Genomic DNA, 22,813 nt, shown 5'->3' on the forward strand with positions numbered 1-22,813 from the left:
AGGAATCTTTACTTGTCATGAAAAAAGGACATAAACAAAAACTTAAAGTGGGAGCGGGCAAAAAATCCAAAGTCACAAAAAGGCAAAGGAACAAACCAGGAGCAAACACGAGGGAGACAAGACTGGCACAGACAGGGCCACGAACAAGGACAATCTGACAACCAAGACAGGGAAAGCAGGGGAGTATATATGTGTGGGGTGATGAGGAGATGGAAGGCAGCTGGGTGGACTGGGCAGGTGAGAAGGATGAGTGCAATCAGGGGAAACACGCACACAGACAGACAGACAGACACAGGAACACAGGGGGCAAAGCCTAAACCATGACAGGTACGTAAGTTACGTGACAAACATTATTTTATCCCTAAACCACAATGTAGGATAACGCACGAAAAAAGGAAAAATAACTCTTCGTAAGATATCCTGTGAATCGCTGTGGATACGTTGTGCCAGAACAGCTGCCATTTTTTCCCCACAGTTTGACAGTGTAAAGCAGAAACCAGACACCTGCCTCCATCCAATGAGAATCAGCTGCTGATGTCTGAGCGAAGAGAACTGTCAATCATCCATTCCATCCATTCCCTCTCTGTGCAACCTCGTTGAAATTACTTTTCTCCCGAGCAATATGCCTGGCAACGCCAGCCTACAATTTTCGCTTTGCTTATTGTCGTCTGGCGTTGCCAGGCGACAGTAATTCTTTGCCTGTTTGGTGTGCTCCCTTTTCCTCAGCCTGCCTCATCTACTTCGTCTTCAGTTAGCGCTTTCCAATGTGGAGAAAGTAATAGGAATAGTTAGGAACAGGAACAGCCTGCCTCCCCAGCACACAGCTGTCTAGGATAGATTTCCCCACATGTGATTATTTTCATTGGTGCAAAAATGGCAACCCATTGCTTTCATCCTGACGGACTGAGATCAAAACTTGACGTTTGTTGTTGATGTTTCAGATAGCTGAAGTATGTTCCGCCGTCAAACTGCGCTGTAGCTGTGCCGGAAATATCTTGACATCTCATTTACATTTGGCTGGTTATCCATAGAAAAATAAGAGAAATTCACCAGCAAGCAACAAAATGCACCCAGAAAAGCAAGACACGTTATCACGAGCTGTTTCATTTGATGTAAAAGTGTTTTAGGGTGGATTTTCCCTTTAAAGATCACCGTTTTATATTGGCAGGAATTGGATCTTTGACAGGCTCTTTTGAATGACATTAAAACAGGGGTGGCAATCCAATCGTAATGCCGCACATTTTATTAATGAGTTTAAAAACATTTGCTTATCTTCTTAACTGCTGAATAAAGCTAGAGCTGTGCCCACAGTTACGAATCCAGCCCAGAGCCGTGGAAAAAAAAAAGATAAATAAACAATGGGAAGCAGGAGGCAAAGGGGGGATTTGAAACTAATTTGCATTGAACAATTGATTTCTTGCAACTACCCTGTCCGCTATGTCAGTCATTCCCTCTTTTGAGTTTTAATTAAATCCCCGACCGAGTTCTGTTCGAATTTCTGATCTGAAGACCACAGTCAATAGCAGCAAAGAGTCCAAAGATTGGGCCCCGTTCACTAAATCAATTCCAACAATGCTTCCAGGCCTGTGCTTCTGCAGGGGGAGTCAGCTGCACAATGGGTGTCACAGGAGATACTATCTACTCGCTTGTAACCATCCCGTCCCTGCTGGGGGGAAACACTTCAAAACAGGCCTATCAGTTATCCATCCTCCCCCTGCCTCATGATATGATCTCATTTTACAAAATTATAATGTGATGCCGCTCATAATGGATGGTAATAAAGATTGAATTATCCACATTTGGAAGCATGTATATATTACATGGAAATATATATCCCACATATTCGGTGATAACATCATTTAAGTACGTGGATGTACTGCATATTATATTTCCACACTTATAATGTAAATTTACATCCCCAGACATACTAAGTACCACACATACAGTACATTGCTCACACCCATACTGCAGGTTGAAGGATTCTGGTGAACCTGAACATGAATTTTGTCTGATTTCACTGTGAATCTGACCCGATGGCACGAGACTAACAATTTAGAAATAACCAATATTCTCACTGATGGTCTCAGTCGCTAATGCACGTCATATAGAAGCAACAGTAGTGCATTCAAAGTTCCTTGTACCAACTTCAACAACTGTTCATATAAAGACTTGTGAAATTGAATTAATTCGTATTCAAAGACCTCTGCAAATTGGCTCATAATTATATTCTACAGGAAAGTTATGTGCCAACTGCTGGTAATGACATATGGAAAATAAGAGGTTTCCCAGACAAAGCAGTGTGCGAGCCATTATGAATAGGACCCACTGAGGACCCAGGTGCCTTCTTCCGCTCATCACACCTCACCTCCGGCAGGCCTTGTGTTGCATTTTTAATGAAATGGAGAGCGGAGCAACAGCTTTCATTTCACATCTTGCATTCCTTCACACAGCCGAATCATCTGTCAGAGATGATAAAGTCCAATTTGGTGAGAGGTCAAGTGAAATATTTACAAGGGCCTCCAGCAAAGCACCCAATCAATTACTAAATGATATATTCATGAATCAATGGGACGTAGCTGACAGCCAAAAGACGAACTGCTCCGTCGCAGGGAGATTGGCATATTGGCTTTTGGAGCAAATTAAGATTTTCCGTCATCTTGCCCAGTTCAAGGCAAAGTTACCAGTTTCCTCTAATTGTCAATCCAGATGTGATACGGCAGTGGGCCCAATGCTGCATTCCTGCTGCTGTTTTCATTTTGATGGAGACATTCAGTGTGTACTGCTTATGAATCCTCCATTATCACGGTCATCATGAATTCTTTAGCTTACTGTATATATAGATAATGAACTACGCACACTGTAGAGTGACGCTGAATTCATAAGCTACGACACGAACCCTTTCTCCAATTCAAGAAACTGAGGCCTTCTACTGCTACAGCTTTGCATGGCCTGGTACATCGACTGTATACAAGAAGTGGAGGTTGTCACCATGACGTCACCATTTGATTGCTGCCATCTTGTTTTATTTTAACCAGAAGTGTCACGAGAGGGTGGAGCTAACCGAACACTGAAAAAGACATCCTTAGGTGACCAAAAAGGTTACAATTAGCCTTTATGAACTGAAAACACGTTGTGAAAGGGTTAAAGTTCTTAGGCCAAAACACTGTCAACTCCCAGACAATGCGCTGTGGTAGAGACCTTTTAATTACAAGGTAGCCCCGCCTTAAAGCATACCCTGCTTCATCGTCTATTTGACTCTAAATGGACCATCATTTACTAAAAACATCATGCTGTATTGAACAATACTTGAAACTATAGATTGAGTTCATAAACTCATGTTTACAATATTGAGGTGATAAATCAAGAGAGAAGTAGGGTAATTTTCTCTCATTTCTCATGGCCGTGGCTCCGAGGTAGAGCAGGTCGTCCTCTAATTGGAAGATCGGATCCTCCAGTACTGAAGTGTCATTGGGCTACGAAGACACTGAACCCCAAATTGATCCGAAGGCTGTGCCGTTGGTGTGTTAGTGGTTTGATTCTGATGGGCAGGCGGCTCCTTGCATGGCAGCTTCTGCCATCAGTGTATGAGTGTGTGAATGGGTGAATATTGACAATGCAATTCCGTTTTCCATTTACTATTTACAATCGGACCCCTTTTTGCAACCGGAGGAGCTGGGTCTTCGAAATCCTTCAGGTTTAAGGCACTTCTGCTTTGGCTTTACTTTTTAGATCCACCTGGTCTGTCATGACCAGTAACTTATGATGGCTAATGTTAACTAATGGTAGCAAACTTAATACAGATATTACTGTGAAATGAACTCAACTGAGTCAGATGTGTGTTGAGATTTTCTCATGCTCAATGTGTTTTGATATTCCCTCATTACACAAGACTAAGAGTCCATAGACATTCTACTGTCGCTGTGAGGCTATATTTAGGCACAGTAGTGCTTTGAGCAAAATGTTTGACCTGGTGATGGCTCTAGATTTAAAGCTATAGGTTCATCAATGCAATGTTTTCATCCAGACGGGAACATGAATGTTTGTACCAAATGCTATGGCAATCCATCAAAAAGTGTTTTAGACATTTCAATCAAAACCACAGATGTTGACCTAATGGCGGCATTAAAGGAAAAGTCAGAAGATGAACAAAGTGAGTAGGATTCAGCCTCTGGGAACCATGAATATCTGTACAAAAATGTTGTGCCCATTCCTCTCGTAGATGTTTAGATATTTCACAGGATAAGTACAAAGTTGGACCTGCTAGCGGTGCTAGAATTAAAGTCGGTCTCACCAGAATCTGTAGGACTAATCCTCTGGAGACCATGAATGTCTGTAAAACCTGTAATCCCAATCTGCCCCCGAAATTGAACAAGCACTGTCGTGGTTTCCAACAGGTCTGTGAATGTGATCTCATCCCTATGTATCATATTGTGCGGCCTTTTGGTTTACGTTGTGAAACGGTTGGGGTTAACGTAGTAAAACGTGGTTACCATTGTTGGTTAGGGTTAGAAACAAATCATGCTTTTGGTTAAAATAAGTAAGTCTGTTACGCAAATACAGACGTGATGTTATGTGACTCAGTGATGTAGCATCAGGGATGTAAGACCTGTTTGTTTGACCCCTCAACCACCCGTCGCTCCCACCCTGAACAGATTTTCTCCCTATTAGTACTACGCCCGTTGCTCTGAGCGTCTATGACACGGATGGGTTTACTTTGGAGTTATTTGAGAGCCTGGAGCGTAGAATGATAAATAGACAGACTTGTAGTTGTACAGTGCTTTTCTTGTCTTCCGACCACTAAAAGCGCTTTAACACTAAATGTCATTAACCCATGCACACCCATTCATACACTGATAGCAGGGGCTACAATCGAAGGTGCCACTTGCCCATCAAGAACATCCAACGTTCATACCTATTTACACACCGCAGGTAAAGCCTACGGGAGCAAAAGCCTGTTTTGCTCAAGGACACATCAACATGGATTAGTAGAGCAGGGGATCGAATCGCCAATCCTCTGATTGATGGGTAACCCTGCTCTACCACTGAGCCGCAGTCGCGACTTGTGTAGAGGGCATTGGCCAAGGTTTGGTATTTGACGCCCTGCAAGTGAGACCAGTCTGGGTCATGGGTATGATTCGTGTGTGCACACACACGAATGTGCACACGAGACTGCAGGGGTTTCTTTGACATTCCAAAGGAATGCAAGTCTTAGACCACATGAAATGTGATTTGGAGATCGGGGCTGTCCACTCTCCACCCTGGGAACGCTTACGTAAGCTCAAGCCTAACGACCCTGAAAAACGAAAGACTACAAAACAGCATACTCAAATTACTATTGTGCCCCAGTTAAAACTAGAAATACAAATTCAGCAGAGCCAGAGCATTAATGCATAGAAACTATCAGTGCTCTGTGGTTGTCTGACCGTGGTGGAAGCACCTTGAGTTTTTCTCCGCAGTATAAAGCAGAGTGTTAAATAAGATTTATCAGAGCCGCCTCAGCTCGGGTTTAGAGGCCATTTCCCCTGAATCCCAGTGTGGGCCCTCTGTGGCCCTCATCAGCCAGCTTGTAAATAAATCAGCCCCAACCGTATGGCTCTCGTCTTTTTGAGATTCAATTTACCTCGCGGCTGCTGAGTCGCTGTGCACTTTTCTCACATCAGGAGACAGCTGGACAGTTATGGTTTAAGGCGGGGGGAGGAGTTATGCAGAGTTAGTCTTGAGTTTTACAAGCTCTAGCATCCGGCCCCTCTCTCTCGGGTTGACAGGGAAAATGAGTTGGAATTGGAGCTTTGTCAGGCAGCCACAGTTGGTAATTAGTTTTTGGCTTTTCAATTTCAATGTGCGCAGGTAACACTTAAGGCATTTGCCATCGCTGAAAGAGTGATCAAAGCCATTCAGTCGGCCAGACATGTTCCATCCCAAAGGTGCGGCAGACCTTTTCGCATTTTCAAACGAGGTTCAGCTGTCTCAGTTTAGTGAGGTACTGTCTCTGTGATATTTGATGCATGTCTATGTGTTCTTTCACTCTAAACGGACAGATCACACATGCTTGAAAGGACGCTATATGGACCGAACGCGCTGACGATGAACAGCATTAAGCTTAATTAATCTCATGAACCAACTTGTTCTAAAATAATTTGGACATTGATTTTTAAAATGAAACAAATTCAGGCTTTTAAGCTTTTGAGTTTAATGTGTCCGATCTGCAGTGGGTGAACTGTGAATTACTTTATTAGGCTTATTTTTTAGCCAATTAATGGACAGAATTTAGTTTACGCTTCACTGTTTGGGGTGAAGGGGGGTGGGGGGGCACTTTATCAAAAGAACTTCAGTGAGCTACCACACTGTTCATCTCGTGTGGCTGCAACAACACTTAAATTAAAGGAGTGTCAGCACTTTAACATCACAGTCACTGTTTCTTTTCAATTCCAGTGTGCTGCATTAAAGAGCCAAAACCACATGAACATGCCTCTGCCCTAATACTTTGTTTTTCCAGCTGTCCTAAAAGCTACCCCATCTGAAACATATTTGAATTCTTTGATTCTAATTTCACAGAGAAATTACTTGAAGCAAATAAATGTAGCTACCAAACGCTCTTCAAACACCTCGGATCATCAAACCAGGGACATTCGATCATAAAGTTAATTGAATTTGCTTTGTAAAATTACATAACAGACGTGTTCTTTAAAGCACAAGGCTTGTGACGGTATCTCAGAGTCAAGCAACCTAACAATACATGTATCTATTCCCTGTCTATTCCAGCTTCATGCCTTGGGATTCATTTTTAATCAGGTGAGCCTGTGATACATAACACCCTAAGACAATCCATGGCAGGGATAGATTTTGTAATAATATGTAAATCAGTGTCATCAGTATTTCCGACAACAACATTTCTGCAGTGGCTTGAAGTCTAATAAAGGGCGGATTGATTCAGCAGTATTGTGAGGATTAGAGCAGCAGATACCTCATGTTTATACATGAGACCGAAATGTGACACTGAAGAGCCTGCGGCTTACTGGTAGAACCAACAGCATCCATTAGGACCGCTAACAATGCTAACAAGCCATTTCTCAGTGAACTGGAATGCTAATAGAGGAACTTTTTCTTCTCTTTGGGGAGGCAAGCACCCGGGGAAATGAAGTAACATGATCGACTGGATGGTATCTACAGCTGGGATCACCTTTTGATGATGTCATTTCCTTCAATAAGTGACAGCAACCTGTTGGCAAGTAAGGTTTCTCTATGGAACCCCCATATAATCGTATCAATGATAAATAAATAAATAATTCTCAATCAAACAATGAAAGTAATTAATTGTGTAAAATATATGAATTAAATATACCGCTTCATAATGCCCTGTCATGATGGCACTTTTTATGTCATAATGGCCCTTTTTATTTCTTAATGGACCTACTTTGTCATAATGACACATTTTAGTTAGGGTTAGGGTTATCATCTTTGTGACATTATGAAATAAAACTTGACATGAAAGGAAATGTAATGGAAGAAATGGCATTACAGTTACAGTCACTCAGAATGTCCCCTCCCAACCGAAGCCCGTTTCATTCAATTGCAGGTTGTCACCATGAGATCGTGCTTCCTTCACAAGAACACATAAACCAATGTGTGACGGCCCAGAGTACACAGAAGAATGATGTTTCTTTGTTTAGACCATGGTCTGCACAGTATGTTTCACAGACTTACAGTAGTTGCTGGAACTTTGATAATGTTCGGAAATGGAATGGAGATGTTCTTGATGTCTTGTCCTTCTCTGTCGACTGGCTTTCTATGACACATTTATGACCTCTAAACATTTTAGCTTTGCCGTTTTTTATCTGTATGTTTTAACACCCTCTGCGGACCGCGCCCTCTCGGTGACGTAAAGCAGCGACTGGATGTTGACAGGACAGTAACCAGCAGCCAGAGCTGCCCTCGGGTCTGTGTTGTCTGTGTATGTTACGATGGCCTTTACGCTCAAAGGAGGCAGGGAGACCTATGGTGCGCTTGTGGCCCATTAAGTGTGGACAATGCCAATGGAGAAGAGACAAATACAGTCTCACAGCCCCGTCCTTGAGAATCCCAGCTCTAACCGGACCAAATCCAAACAGTAGGTTCGAAAGATCGGTGGTTCGATCCCCGCCTCCTCCAGTCCATGTCGCTGTGTCCGTGTCCAAGACACTGAACCCCAAGTTGGCTGTGCCATCGCTGTATGAATGGGTGTGATTGTGAATTAGTTTAGTCCTGGTGGGCAGGCGCCACCTTGCATGGTGTCAGCGTATGAATGCGTGTGAATGACTCGAGAGAGGCGCTGTACAAATCAAAGTCCATTTACCAATACTACTTGGTACTGGGTTGTTTGGGTCGAGTGCCTAGCCCTAGTTACGACATCATCGAGGGAGATCTTATTTCAGCCAAGATGTGCCTGGGCCATCACGAACCAGGCGGAAATTCTAGATGACTGCATCATGTATGTAGTAATAACAGACTTTAGAATCTGAAATAATGACACCAAATTAAATACAGTATTTGGGAAATTAAAGATGAAAAAAAGATCATAATAATAAGTTGAGTTTTGATCATTTATTTTATATATTTCACAAATTGTTGATAGATTTACATCTTTCCCACATTTATTTTCTAATGTATTTAATTTTGAACACTGTATTCCATATTGTACATCGTTATGGGGTTGGAATGAATTCTGCCTTTCAGGTGCAGAAATGTCTTTTGTTCTAATATGTTAATCAACGCCTAACTGAGCCGCTGATGCCGGCGTCATCTTCACCAGCTGCACAGAGCAACATGATGACGGGGAGATTTCTCTCCTTGTCTCGTGGAAACATGAAGCACATGCTACAGTCTGTGATCTTTCAAGGATTCACACGTTTTCATCTGCCTGTGTGTCGACACGGAAAATATGCTGAGGTCAGTCGGACCTCACAGTGTTGATGGGTTGAATGTGTGGAGTGTCTGTGACTATGTACCATAGACCACAGGTTCAAATGTGTCTCAAGCTGTTTGTCTGCATGTCCAGGCCCCACTATTACTCTACTAATTGTGTTGTATGAACGCTAATCGTGTTTGTCCATTTCTGATTATGCTAACAGTGTGGCTGGTTCAGTGTTGACATTTCCAGCAAGTGATGGTAGACCAGTAAAGGCATGGTTAATGCTACACCCCACTAGCTTTCAGGGAAATTGCAAATGTATTTATAGTTACACTACAAAAAAAAGGTCGGAAAAACAACAGCAGCGTATCTGTTTTAATGTTTTGAAAGCAAAGCCAATGTGTCTTTGACAGTGACTGTGTGTGTTCTCTAGGGGCAGCGTGGTGGTCGAGTGGTTAGCGGTTCGCCATGAACCTGACGGCCGGTCCCTCTGTGGGGAGTTTGCACGTTTGATTTGGGATCTCCCAAAGTCCAAAGACATGCAGGTTAATTGATGACTCTAAATTCCCACGTAGTGAGAGTGAATGGGAAGTGGTTGCACATAATGGATGGATGGATGTGTGTATTCTAGCACTCCAAACCTTTTTGAGTGTATCCGTCTCAGGTCAGTCAGTCAAATTCGTCGGTTAGGCCTACAAGTTTAAAAATAATAAAACTGAAAAACTCGCGAAGACATACGTACTTACGTACAATCAACTCATCATTTCATGTCTACGTTTTGCAAACCGTGAAATAAACAATCATGAACATGAATTGATTTAGATCCCATTTAGTTTGACAGATTTCTTCCGCGTATTTTTTGCTAGCATTTATCTGACCTTGGATTCTGTAATATGAAGTCATTGTTTCGACAGCTTTGCTCTTAGAGCAGGATTTTCAACAGACTATCTTAATAAAGGCAGTTTTAAAGGCAGAAGCTTTTGGATTCTGACATGTATTTATTGCAAATAAACTGCGTTAAATATTAAACCTATCACTTTCTGAGCAGCGCAGGAGTTTTTCTGAGGAAAGAGGCTTTCCTAAACGTACTTGGCCAAAGACGTAGTGTCTGCTATCAGTCAGCAGAAGGTTGTATTGAGCAGCAAAAGACACATTTAATCGTTTGAAAAAGATGCTGTAAACCGACGAATAGTGTAAAATGTCCAAAATTTTTATTGTTCTTATGTCGGGTCATTGAAGAAGAGTCTCAGCGGACGACATCTTGAGTGGCAGACATTTGATATTTAATAAACAGCCAATATCTACCTGTCGATCAGTCTATAAGGAACACTTTCAAATGACATGAAGGAAAGCATCCCACTTCGAGAGTAAGAAGGAACAGGATATGTGAGCAGCCCCAACATGGGGATTTCTCTCTCTCTCTCTCTCTCTGTCTCTCTCTCTCGCCCTTTGTGGGACGTGTAGCAGCTTGTCAATAACTGTCAGAGGCTGTCTCAGTCAATCGGGCCCGTAAGGCTGCTCAGGCCTCTGGTGTAACGGTAGGATCTAACAGAAACAACCTATAACTGACACAGCTCCAGATCTATGCTCTGTAATCACTGGGGAGCCCACCTCTCAAACTGCAATCTCGCCAGCTGCCTGACAGTGGACACATGTGCCGTGTAATTGCTTTTCATACCATTCAACCTTTTAAAATTGATTACAGGCCACGTAAGAGGCTTTACTGAGAAGCGTACAGGCTGGGTGGTGGAGTAGGAATATTGCTTGACAATGTCATGCTTCAAAACGTGTATGTGAAAACAATGTGGCCAGCTGCTCTTTCACGCCTGTGTTTGACACAACAACCAGCAAATGAGACTCTTAGAGTTATTTTCTTCTCAATTACTTAGCTGAAGCAGCTGCTCGGCCATGATGTCTTTGTGCAAAAGTGTGACACTGTACATCCTGTGTATGGCTACCTGTATTCGCTTTGATGATCCTCACTATTTAGGGATTGGCCTAGCTTTATCAATGACACTAGGATGACATTCAATCAAACATATTTAACCATGTAATTGCCTCAGAAAGGCTAAATAACATAAGGCTAATGTCTCAAAATCAAAGAACACATGTATTAATCAAAGCACTCACATATGAACTTACTATCAGAGTGCTAAAAATATTTTAAATTCATGAACAATTCTCTGTCAATTTAGCAAGGGGTGGGGGCGCTATAGAAACAACTGTTTGTGGGCCGAGATACAACTGTGTATCGGACTATAAACAACTGTTTGACGGGCTAGATACAGCTGTGTGTTGGACTAGAAACAGCTGTTTGTGGGGCTAGATACAGCTGTGTGTTGGACTAGAAACAGCTGTTTGTGGGGCTAGATACAGCTGTGTGTTGGACTAGAAACAACTGTTTGTGGGGCTAGATACAGCTGTGTGTTGGACTAGAAACAACTGTTTGTGGGGCTAGATACAGCTGTGTGTTGGACTAGAAACAGCTGTTTGTGGGGCTAGATACAGCTGTGTGTTGGACTAGAAACAACTGTTTGTGGGGCTAGATACAGCTGTGTGTTGGACTAGAAACAACTGTTTGTGGGGCTAGATACAGCTGTGTTGGACTAGAAACAACTGTTTGTGGGGCTAGATACAACTGTGTGTCGGACTAGAAACAGCTGTTTGTGGGGCTAGATACAGCTGTGTGTTGGACTAGAAACAACTGTTTGTGGGGCTAGTTACAGCTGTGTGTTGGACTAGAAACAACTGTTTGTGGGGCTAGATACAGCTGTGTTGGACTAGAAACAACTGTTTGTGGGGCTAGATACAGCTGTGTTGGACTAGAAACAACTGTTTGTGGGGCTAGATACAACTGTGTGTCGGACTAGAAACAGCTGTTTGTGGGGCTAGATACAGCTGTGTGTTGGACTCGAAACAACTGTTTGTGGGGCTAGATACAGCTGTGTTGGACTAGAAACAGCTGTTTGTGGGGCTAGATACAGCTGTGTGTCGGACTAGAAACAGCTGTTTGTGGGGCTAGATACAGCTGTGTGTCGGACTAGAAACAGCTGTTTGTGGGGCTAGATACAGCTGTGTTGGACTCGAAACAGCTGTTTGTGGGGCTAGATACAACTGTGTGTCGGACTAGAAACAGATGTTTGTGGGGCTAGATACAGCTGTGTGTTGGACTCGAAACAACTGTTTGTGGGGCTAGATACAACTGTGTCGGACTAGAAACAACTGTTTGAGGGGCTAGATACAGCTGTGTGTTGGACTAGAAACAGCTGTTTGTGGGGCTAGATACAGCTGTGTTGGACTAGAAACAGCTGTTTGTGGGGCTAGATACAACTGTGTGTCGGACTAGAAACAGCTGTTTGTGGGGCTAGATACAGCTGTGTGTCGGGCTAGAAACAGCAAGCAGGTTAAGAAACCAAACTAAGAAACCGTGTTCTGGTTATTGATCCCTTCCGCTCTGTTTCAGTGCTATGGACAGAACTGCACGTACACTCCCTCTTTACACAACAAACAGTGCCGTCCATGGTCCCACAACAACTTTGATGACAATGCATCTGATAGGTAAATGTCAAATTGTATGTCAGCAATCAGTGGGAGTCGCTGATGGTGACCAATATCGTTTTGCAAGTGTATCCCAGATGGGAGTGTGTGTTTTTGAGTCCCGTCCTTTCAGTGTCTCCAGCACCTCTATGCTGGAGTTCACCCAGCGGTCTCTCAGTCCTGCCGCGTGCAGAGCCTTGTCCTGCATTTTTTGTTCGGCCAATCTTTCTCCTTCAGTGTCAAGGATTAGTCTGACACCTCCCGACTCTCTGCCTTTCAAATAAGGAGGGCTCCACATCAGAATGTTTGGTTTTAATGGACTTTGGCTGTGGAGCGGCTGTGTGCAATAATAATGTCCATCTCAGTCAGGAGGCCCGGTGAGGAAAAGCTTATAGTGCTGTCAGCATGATCTTTCAGGAACCCTTCTCTTCCAGTGTCCATTTCAGAAGAGTTTGCAAAGGATTGAGGATGAGGCAAGCTGTCAAATCGAGTGGCAAGAATGGGTTGTGGTTTTTGAGACACATCATCGAAGAACCCTGTCTGACATCATTCACCTTTTAATGGGAACGGTTTCAGAATCACATTCAGTTGTGCTGTTGCCAAGTCCCTTTCTGGTTTTGGAGAAATAAAATGGTAGCAGCTTTCTGTGTAGTCGTTAAACGCTAACACATTTCATATTACATCATCTTGTTTCTTGTTTAAAAAAAAGAAACCTGGTAATACAGTATGACAGACTTCAGTCGGGCCAAATGGCCAAAACTTTGGTCCAGAGTAAGATATCTCCACAATTTCTGGTCAGATTACGAAGAAATTCAGTATGATCCTCAGAGGATTTCTAATTATCTGTATGACCTAGTTTCATTTTCTGATCAATAATTCCCTTGAGTCGAAGTTTCCACTAGACTAGAGCCACTTTTACATACACATGGCCTGACTCAGTTTGCCCTTCAGTCCTACATGGTGATTTGCATCTCCACGACGACATGGATACCCTGCTTGACTGGACTTGCATTGATGGGTCTTGGGATGGGTCTTGCGTTAATGGGTGATGGGTCGTCTGGTGGCCGTGGGTAACTAGAGCTAAGTCTTCAGCTCTTTAGTTTCAACATCATTTCCATGCACACACATCTCCTGCTTTCCTACAGGGCTTGATTAAGTGTAGTGCAATTTATCATTTTTAAAAACATTGAATCAACCCAGGAAAGGTAGCTGTGATAGATTGACGTGCTCCTAACCATGTCCCTTGTTCATGAACGTATCTGTAATTTTGTAAAAGCTGCACTTTCCTGCAGGGCTTTTCTCCTTTCAACCGCCTCCAGCGCTGTATGCAGTTCTCTTCATACATCCATTATTTGAATACACTCTCTGCTCCACCTCATCTCTTTCTTCTCCTGTCTGCTTGCTCACGCCCACTCAGCACACTGAATGAACATTGTGATGGTGCGTACGCGCATGCGACCAGTCACGTATGATGACAGGCAGAGGTCAAACTATCAAGTTTTAGCAGGCAGGGGGGCTGACGGTCTACAGTTCTGCCTCGTGTCGTTTTCGCTTTGATTTACACATTTCATTTTGTACTTTGTATACTGCTGGGCGGGCAATCCTGGCCAATCCGTTGCCCACCGGGAATTCTCCCTGAGCTCCGGTGTTTCATAGTAAACTTCAGACACAAGTAATACATCAAGATGGCAGCATGCGCTAATAAAAGTGAGTTTGTTCCCAAAATCGGCACCGTGGGTAGTGCACACACAAACATCGTGATCTATGGTGTTTACCCACACCAGTCAAATCTCTCTCTAGTCTTGTTATCAGTACGAGATCGTGCAGAGGAATGAAGCCGACGCAGAAGTGCCAACAACTGCAGTAGCACGTGAGGCTGACTCCAAAAGCGAGTCTTAATTCTCCAAAAGTTGGGCATAATTGAGGGCATGGGCACTTTGAGAGACAGGTGGGTGCCGTTTCAGGTAGCAAGCTATCGCATCTGCTGCGCCACCTTTGCCGCCTCAGCTCCATAGACGATCTACCTCTTTGTCCATTTTTGGATTAGCCAAGAGTTACGCTGTGTCGCCAAGATGGCGACTTCCAGAGCCACCCACTTCGAGCTTCACAAAGGCTCCACTGAAACCTATGGGAGACATCACGGAGACTACGTCCATATTATTTGCAGTCTATGATCAACATGAGAGCAGTCTGGGACAGAAAACTGTTTTGTGTTGAAAGCAGTACAGCTATTACAAGACTCTGGTTCTGTGAAGTCTCGTCATCTGCACTTTAAAAGGCAGGTTTGCATAGAGATTGGCCCAGCATATTCATGCTACCAAGAACCCCGTGACCTCAGAACCACCTTCACAAACTTGTCATTATGCTGCTTGTGGTCCAACACCTTTGTGTTGTGTGTTGTAACAAACAATGCAGCCTCTTGGGTCCACCAGCAGAGCTTGATTCCCAAGGAATGGTTTTGCAGTCAATATTTCAAAAGTCCAAAGCTGCATGACTGTATACCCTGTCATTAAAGTCTAGACTGTCTCAGTCCTTCCTTGCATATCCAAACAGGCCATGTAGTGCTCATTGCTCTGGCATGTCTCTAAGAGATTGTTGATTTGAATCTGTTTTTGTTCAACATGGTCCCCTGACTCCCAGGCATTGTCAGCCAGTCTTAGCCGACAGTAGCGCCGCCATGTCGTCCGTGTCCCTGTATGCGGAGTGATACCCAGGGCCTTTATCAGCTGCAGGTCCAGTGCACTGAGCCACATGTTAAGTCAGGTGGAAACCTGTGACTGGCAGCAGATAGGGTGGGGGAGCATTTTAGAGGCAGTGTTAAAATTAACCAGCGTAATGAGGAAATAAGTGACTTATTGGCTCATTTCCTTCATTAAGACTGATATTTATGAGCATCCATCAAGAGCGGAGCAGCCACCGCTACAGCTCCAGGTTTATGGAGCGTGGATTGTCACCTTGTTCCAATTATCTGCTACCTTTCAATGTGCTGAATGTTTAAACATTCAGAGAAAAGGACATGGCACATCATTAGTTGTTTTGCAATGTGAAAAAAATAGAGTAAAAGGAGAGGCTCGTCTGGGCTCGGCAGCGTTGGGTTATTTTCATTCATCAGAGCAGCAATTAGTTGATTAGAGTAAAGATGTTCAGTGGCGAGGAAGGTGTTGGATCGAGGAGAATTACATGCCCCAACCATTAAATATGTTCGTGCTTTAAATTATGTTGAAGCGGTTTCTTTGTGGTTGAACAATTCCAGTTTTATTTGCAGGCTTCCATACAAGTTTGTGAACGTAATACAAGCTGTTTTCTTGATCAGTAGTCAGCACTGGCATTCATGCTCCTGAAATTATCAGTCATAACAGACTAAAGACAAAGAGATTTATTTTTTTCTAAAATAAAGGAGCATCAAACTACATTGTCAAACACATTTTCTCACGGATTACGGTTGCTGTCCTAGGCCTTTCACAATTACATTTATATTCAAAGCAAAAACCTGCATAGGGAGGAAGTATGAGTGGAGTTTGAGGTCAAACAAACCATTAACCATTAACCGAAACCAGAAGTCAACCAGAAGTTTTTTTTTTTTAATGTAATGTATGGCATGAATATGTAATTGGTTGTAAATATATTAAAGACAACAGGGAAGCAGGGTTTGAAAGAAATGAAAAACCTGACAGGAGTCACTTTTTCATCACATGCTGGCCCAAGTTCCTCTGCAGATAGAAATAATGAATCGATTTCATGTGCTAACCCACCCAGTTGTGTCCCTCTCATCCGCCGTTTTCGACCTGTTGTTCACCGATTGCGTCCCGTCATGTTTCTCATTCGTCATATTCTGCATGTTTGGGTTTTTTCCGATTTTCTCACTTGTCACACACAATTCCATATCATGTACCTGCTTTTACTGCAAAGATAATAATACAGTTTAGTAAATACTGCATTATAATCTGCTTATAGCACAATATAGTTATTGTTATCAGCACTAATATCTATTCATAATGCTTTATAACAATAATCAGAACACATTATAAAGCATTTTACAATGGTAAAGTATCAAAGTAATACATTATAATCTTTTTTATACTGCATTATAAATGATTATAATGTATTACAACTATTCAAATGATAATACACTGATCTGGAAATGATGAAGTGTTATGGTACTTGGCCTTATAAATCCTTGTAAAATAGTAGTTGTGATATAGTAGATAGTGTTGTGATTCTTCTTTCAAGCATTATGAATGACAATACAACCATAAAATAACCATACACAAAACAATTCTGGTCACAACATGGTCATGTTACGTTTTCAGGCATTTTATCTTTGCCTATAAATATGGAATTTGACTCTGATCTGGAGCCTAATAATGCACGTTCTTTTATCTTGTATGACTGTTTCTGTTTAAGCATGGTGTTCCACTCAATCTTCATAGTTCATCAGCAAAACAGCACAACACCAGTTGTTATATTGTCATTTATACTCCCCATAAGTCTATTTAGAAGTTTAGCTGGTTGCATTAACACGTTTTAACCAAGTATCTAAAATGGAAGAAACAATAATTTGTTTCTCAAACCCACCCTCAAACAATTCTAACGTGAAGTCTAAACTAAGTCTGAAAAACATTTGTGCGATGGAAATACAAGTATAAATTACTGATTTTTAAAAATACTCAACAATACAACTTTGTTAACCAGAGTAAATGTAATTAGTCACTTCCACCTCTGGCATTCGGTTACATAACCAGTTTTGGCCTATAATTCAATGTCACTACCTGCTTTTACAGCACAAAGCAAATCTCACTGCATGTTTAAACATGTAATGTAACTTACGATGCTACCTAATGGAGTGTTTTATGAGAATGCATCTGCAGCCACCCTGTTAGTGCCTTGCTTTTTTTCCTTTTTCTAGGATGTATTAAACCCAAAGAAAACAGGCTGTGATGCTGTATTGGATAGCTTAAGGATGTGTGTGTGTTGTAGCGATATGATAAAGACATATACATGTCCTGCAGTCGGTAATGTCAGCATAGTATTTCCATTCATTCACCTCCCCGCCTGCTTGTTTTATGTGTGTCCTCTCTTTACACCTGCATCCATTCATTTGCCCATTTAACAAGGACAACATTGATTGAGAGAGGTGGTGAGAGGGCTGATTCGATTTCAGGGGACAGGATTGGATTTGATGGCCGGGCATAATAGCTTTCATGGGATTTTTACGGCACTGAATAGCTTAGCTGGGGCTGCATTGATGGGACCGAGGTGTAATTCTAAGAAAGGATCCCGGGGATGGCAGGAGCACAAACATCCTGTTACTTATTTACCCAGCCCGCAGAGCTGTCTGTGAGGAAGCAAGCACACGTGAGGTCCAGACCTACCTTCAAACTAGAAAATAAAATTCCCTTGTAAATCAAGCTCTCACAATCTGAGAGAGTTTTTTCAAAACTGCGCTCAGATCTATGAGCTGCCACGACGAACAATAGTCGTGAACTGGCCTCGACAAAATGAAAAGAGAGGGGCATGACCTGCTGTGAATTCTTGTTAAAGACACGGTGGCACTGTGGCACGTTGGCGGCAGCACAAAGGCTGTTTATGTGTGGAATAAAATCAGTCCCTCCTAATTCCTCTCCACTTGGTCCGCTCTGATTTCATTCATCTCTAAATTGCTCTGAGGAGAACAGTTTTGCTACAGTGGGGGACGAATTGTATTCTCTGTATACTGTTCCTTTCTATAATATGTCAGCTTTTGAAATCAACCATTTTCCACTGAGCGATCATTCTAAAATGGCAAGCCGTTGCTGTTTTACTGTTGTTTGTAAGACAAAATGGAGTTGAAAGTGTTTTTCTCTGCTAAATTGTGTATCTAACTGAAATTCATTTGGTTTGCTGTTGTTCACTTCAATATTGTTCTTCTAAAAGAGATGTGGGATGATGGAGTAACCAAGGTGTTGGTTTGCAGGTGCCACGGGGGATGCTCAGCCTGACGCCCTACCCTCGGTGCAGGGCACCTTGCCACACTTCATCCAGGAGCCGGAGGACGCCTACATCGTCAAGAGCAACCCCATTAAGCTGCGGTGTCGAGCCGCGCCCGCCTTACAGATCTTTTTCAAGTGCAACGGGGAATGGGTGCACCAGAATGAGCACTTTTCCCAGGAGTATAAGGACCTCAACACTGGTAAGATAAAGCCGGCCTTCTTCCAGCCAATGCTAACATCTAATATGAAGAAAAGTGTGTGCAGGCATCTGATAATTTGGTATGATTCTTAATAGAGGGGTCAGAGCTATTTAAAATAAAAAATGTCCACAAAGTACAGAAACAATACTCGGAAACTGATGCATTCTATGCATTTTCCTTCGCTGCCGCTGCAGGTCAGAAATGTGAAGATGACCACCAGGATCAAACCATTCTGTTTTGCTGGCAATGTGTTTCTTTCCTCTCCAAAGATTTTAAGAATTTTAAGAAGACTAGTGTTTGTACTTACAAAAAGTTACAAAATTAGTATGAAACAAACTCTTATTCTTATTTTATCTATTGAACAAAACAACCACCTTGCTTTTCAAGCAGATCCCTATCTGAACAATAAAAAAAGTGTGTGAGATTATGCCCTTCAGACGTAACCCGGTCTCACTCCCAACGCATTACGTACCGGGCTGCGGGAGTAAACCCATCCACATCAGTATTAGTGGGTCAGAGCAACTGACGTGGTTAAAAGAACAAGGAAGTCGGCATGGGTTAAACTAACATAGGACTTTCACCAAGTAGACCGCTGTTATTGTCCTTTGTGAAACCAAGTCAAGGTTTTATTTTGTAACAAACGCCAGTTAAGTAACAAGCACAGTTGTTTTAGGTAACAAACATACTTATTTTAACTCAAACCACTATCTTTTCCTAAACCTAACCTAACCAAGTACTTTTGTTGCCTCGACCTCACTACTTAGTTTTGCTGTGTAAGTAAACACGAAGCATCTAACGAGAATTAAGTGACACGCCATCCCTGACACGTCCAAAACTGACGCTAGAGGGGTATGTCGACCGAATAGTTTGAAGCTGAGTGACACTGACCAAGAGGCGGTATTTGACGAGTTGGGAGTGGGAATGTGTTGCCAGAAGACGAAATGTCTAAAGTTGGTTGGACTGAATAATAAGAGGGCACGGCGTTCTTATGGGTTTCAGAACGAGTGAAAAACCCTGTTTTAAATTAATTTGATCATTTTATTTATAATTAATTCATTTTTTTATGGAAAAGTAACTGCAGTATTGTCTGTATTTAAATTCCTCACTTGAATCCACTGAAGAAACAGTTTTTCATTCCTTCTCTAGTGATAAGTTACTATTAGAGCACAGGCATTGTTTTCTCTACTTTCACCAACAACTTGAGAAGTTGGGGTTTAAATTCAGCAGCACAATGCAATACACATTGCCAGAAAAGATATGCCATTTAGTGTCCTTGGAAAGTGCATGAAGGCGACGGGCTTTTGTTGTGGATTTGAAACAAAGATTCAGTCCCCTCACTGAAAACACAGGGAAAGATAATTTAATTTCATCATGCATTAATGTAGCATTTCACTCTGCAAGTAGATGATTTCAGGTCCTGACCACAGCTACATATACTGACCTTAAATAGCTCGGATGGTTTGAGCCTGAAAGCCAGCAAAGGCAAAGTAGCTTCAGTAATCATAGCTGGGGCAAGCAATATGTGCAGTATGTGCTTATTTTAAGCTCCTTGCATTGCTAGACGGAGGGGGATACTGTGCCACATCAGCAAAATTCAGTTTGTTTCACACAAGTCGTCACTCACAAAAATGTATAGTACTGATTTTCGAATGCTTTTCTCTTATAATCACATACTGTGAGTTCCTCCCAGACTACAGCTAAAAAAATGGCAGTAAAACTGCCAGTGTATTGCACATATTCTTCTAATTAATATTTCATTTCAGGCTACCTTTGGGGTTCATTTCCAGTGAATAGGTGTTATGGGTCACGCTGCCTTAAAGAGCTTACCTTAAAGCATTTCATGAGTGTGGGTGGAGGTTCTCATTAAACTCTGAGAGGGAACACTGAATACCTTTTAGTTTGGCATGATAATAGAAAAGTGGATACTGACACATTTAACTGCAAAATATTGGTGCTGGTTTGGAAAGTCCACATTGGTCCAAAAGGTTATTTGTCAGTCTTTTTTAAAGTTCCTGAAAACTTGTTGTCTAAGCTTTTGTATTAACTTACTTGGTATTAAAAGGGCATTCCAACAATTATACACATCAAGGGCAGTTTGTTTAGTCTTACACTCATATAAATAAAGGTGCTAACTAGAACCATATACGAAGAACCCTTTGATATAGTCTAGAACTCAACCAGGGTGTCACAGTTAGTTTGCCTTTCCCATAGAACCTTTTGCATCCTTATTCTGGTATTGCTTTAATATGTACAACTATTGGACTCATATCCAGCTGCCTTGGACTTTGAAGAGCTCATTACAGGGCTGGGCTGATGTGGTCAAGCGCAACTTACAACACTGATAATTTAAGATTTTTTAGAGCGGGGATATCATGGAACTAGTTCTACTACCGCCTTTACTATTTCAGTGGTCCAGTGGATATTAATTCTAACAATGTTCAGTTATATTAAACAGTAAAATAATGATGAATCCTGCCAAAGATCCACAAAGCAGTCTTGAACTATAATTTCTGAGTTTTAAATGTTTATAACAATTGACCACATTGCCCATATATCTTCGTCCACCCCAACATTGATTTTAAATTAAAAGAGTAGTCAGGGACCTCTGGCACTATGTCCACGAAGGTTGATCTGGTGCAGCGCAACCCAAAACAACCATGGTTCACAATCATAGTTTTGGGGGGGGATCTAGGAAGATCTTTTAACACCCATTCTTTCAACAAGTCTTGAAGAACTCTTTCTTCCAAGAAAGTGTTGTTTGGATGTATAGGGTTCTTAGTGGAAACGTTAGCCTTGCAACGAACCCTTGAAAAACAAATTCACTGGAGTACCCCTTTAATTATTTTTTTACTGTATTGCTAGAGTCCTACTTCGAATTTAGATTCCCGCTCTCGAACCCTCTCAGCAGAGCACCTGCTTTATTGGCCTGTTGTTCCTCTTATTAGTATATTAAATGTTATGTAATATTAAGTTATTTAGAAGCCTCAAAAAACCTGGTCCAGTTCTAAACTCTATTATGCTTTTAATCATGGTTTTAAAGTCTAAATTGTACTTCCTTGTTACACAATTAATATTTAGTTTTCATTGGGTTCAAGTCCCAGTTTTGCTCTGCTTATTTCTCTTTTCATGTTCAACAATTAAATTGAGTAGGAGTTCAGAAATTCTATGTTTGGACCATGACTAATCACGGAAGAGATATATGGACCCTCAGGTGAGACCAGCTGGAAAAAATGCTGCTTGAATACAGTTACAACATGGTCTATAGTCAATACATGTTCAGCAAATTGTGATAAGAGAGATTCCAGGGCGAGGTTGTGATTTGACGTGTGAGGGAAGCAGTGGCGGGCCATACCAATTAAGTCCAATTATTTTTTGTCAGGTGGAAGTGTGTTGATTAGAGGACCTGACTTAAGCCTCCTGAAGGGATTTCTGGCAAACAACAAAGCCAATGTGACACCTCGGCTGGAATGCTCTATGATTAGAGGCTGTGAGAAAGCCTTCTTTCTTGTATTCATAAAGGTCCCTCCACAGGAAAGAGGCTTTAATTGCTTCTGGAAGTTCATTATAGTGTGATTGCTGTGCTGTGAAATTGCCGTACGCTTGATAATGGCAAAATTAAATTTGGAACCTGAGTCGTTTGCTCTTCTGTGTGCAGATGAAAAGTGCAATGAGAAGTTTGCATGGTGGTATTCGTCAGCTCACTTTAAATGCCACATCAATACCGGGCATCCAGCATGGAGGGAAGCTAATCAGTGGATTTGACAGATAAGAGTGAGAAACTCTACCAAAAGCCTGCTTTGCCTCGAGGCTACAACATGCGGCTGCTGTGTTGACAAATTGCCAAGTGTCTGATTCCAAAATTAAAGCCAGACGATAAAAAAACCACCTTCTTCCTCTTATAATGTTAAAGTTGAATACATAGGAAGTGAGACACCCAAGTTGCTCAATTCAACTCAAGAGTTCTGCTGCATTCACATTCTCATTGTAAGCGAAGCAATTTGGGGGGAGAAAACCATCTCGGAAGGGATCGGGGTTCCAAAGTGGGCGTGATGCCCTTCGTTGGGGAGAAAAGATTGTTGTTGTATTAATGTTGACCACCACTTACTCTCAGCTGGTTATGAAACGGTCTCAATGAAATACTGATGCCTCTAAAGCACATGTGTCAAACTCAAGGCCCGCGGGCCGAATCCGGCCCGCCACGTCATTTTATGTGGTCCGCG

The 22,813-nt window shown here is 42.1% G+C and overlaps 1 protein-coding gene across 1 annotated transcript in view; it reads left to right on the forward strand.

Annotated features, from left to right (window-relative positions):
• The window catches only part of unc5db (unc-5 netrin receptor Db), a 225,222-nt gene that overhangs the window by 75,390 nt on the left and 127,019 nt on the right, over positions 1–22,813 (forward strand). Inside the window, exon 2 of the mRNA XM_079269905.1 lies at positions 18,378–18,593. Within this exon, the coding sequence (XP_079126031.1) occupies positions 18,378–18,593 (216 nt within the window). The remainder of the gene's footprint in view (positions 1–18,377; positions 18,594–22,813) is intronic.

The sequence above is a fragment of the Melanostigma gelatinosum genome (assembly GCF_949748355.1).
Source record: "Melanostigma gelatinosum genome assembly, chromosome: 6".
In the NCBI taxonomy this organism is placed as follows: domain Eukaryota; kingdom Metazoa; phylum Chordata; class Actinopteri; order Perciformes; family Zoarcidae; genus Melanostigma; species Melanostigma gelatinosum.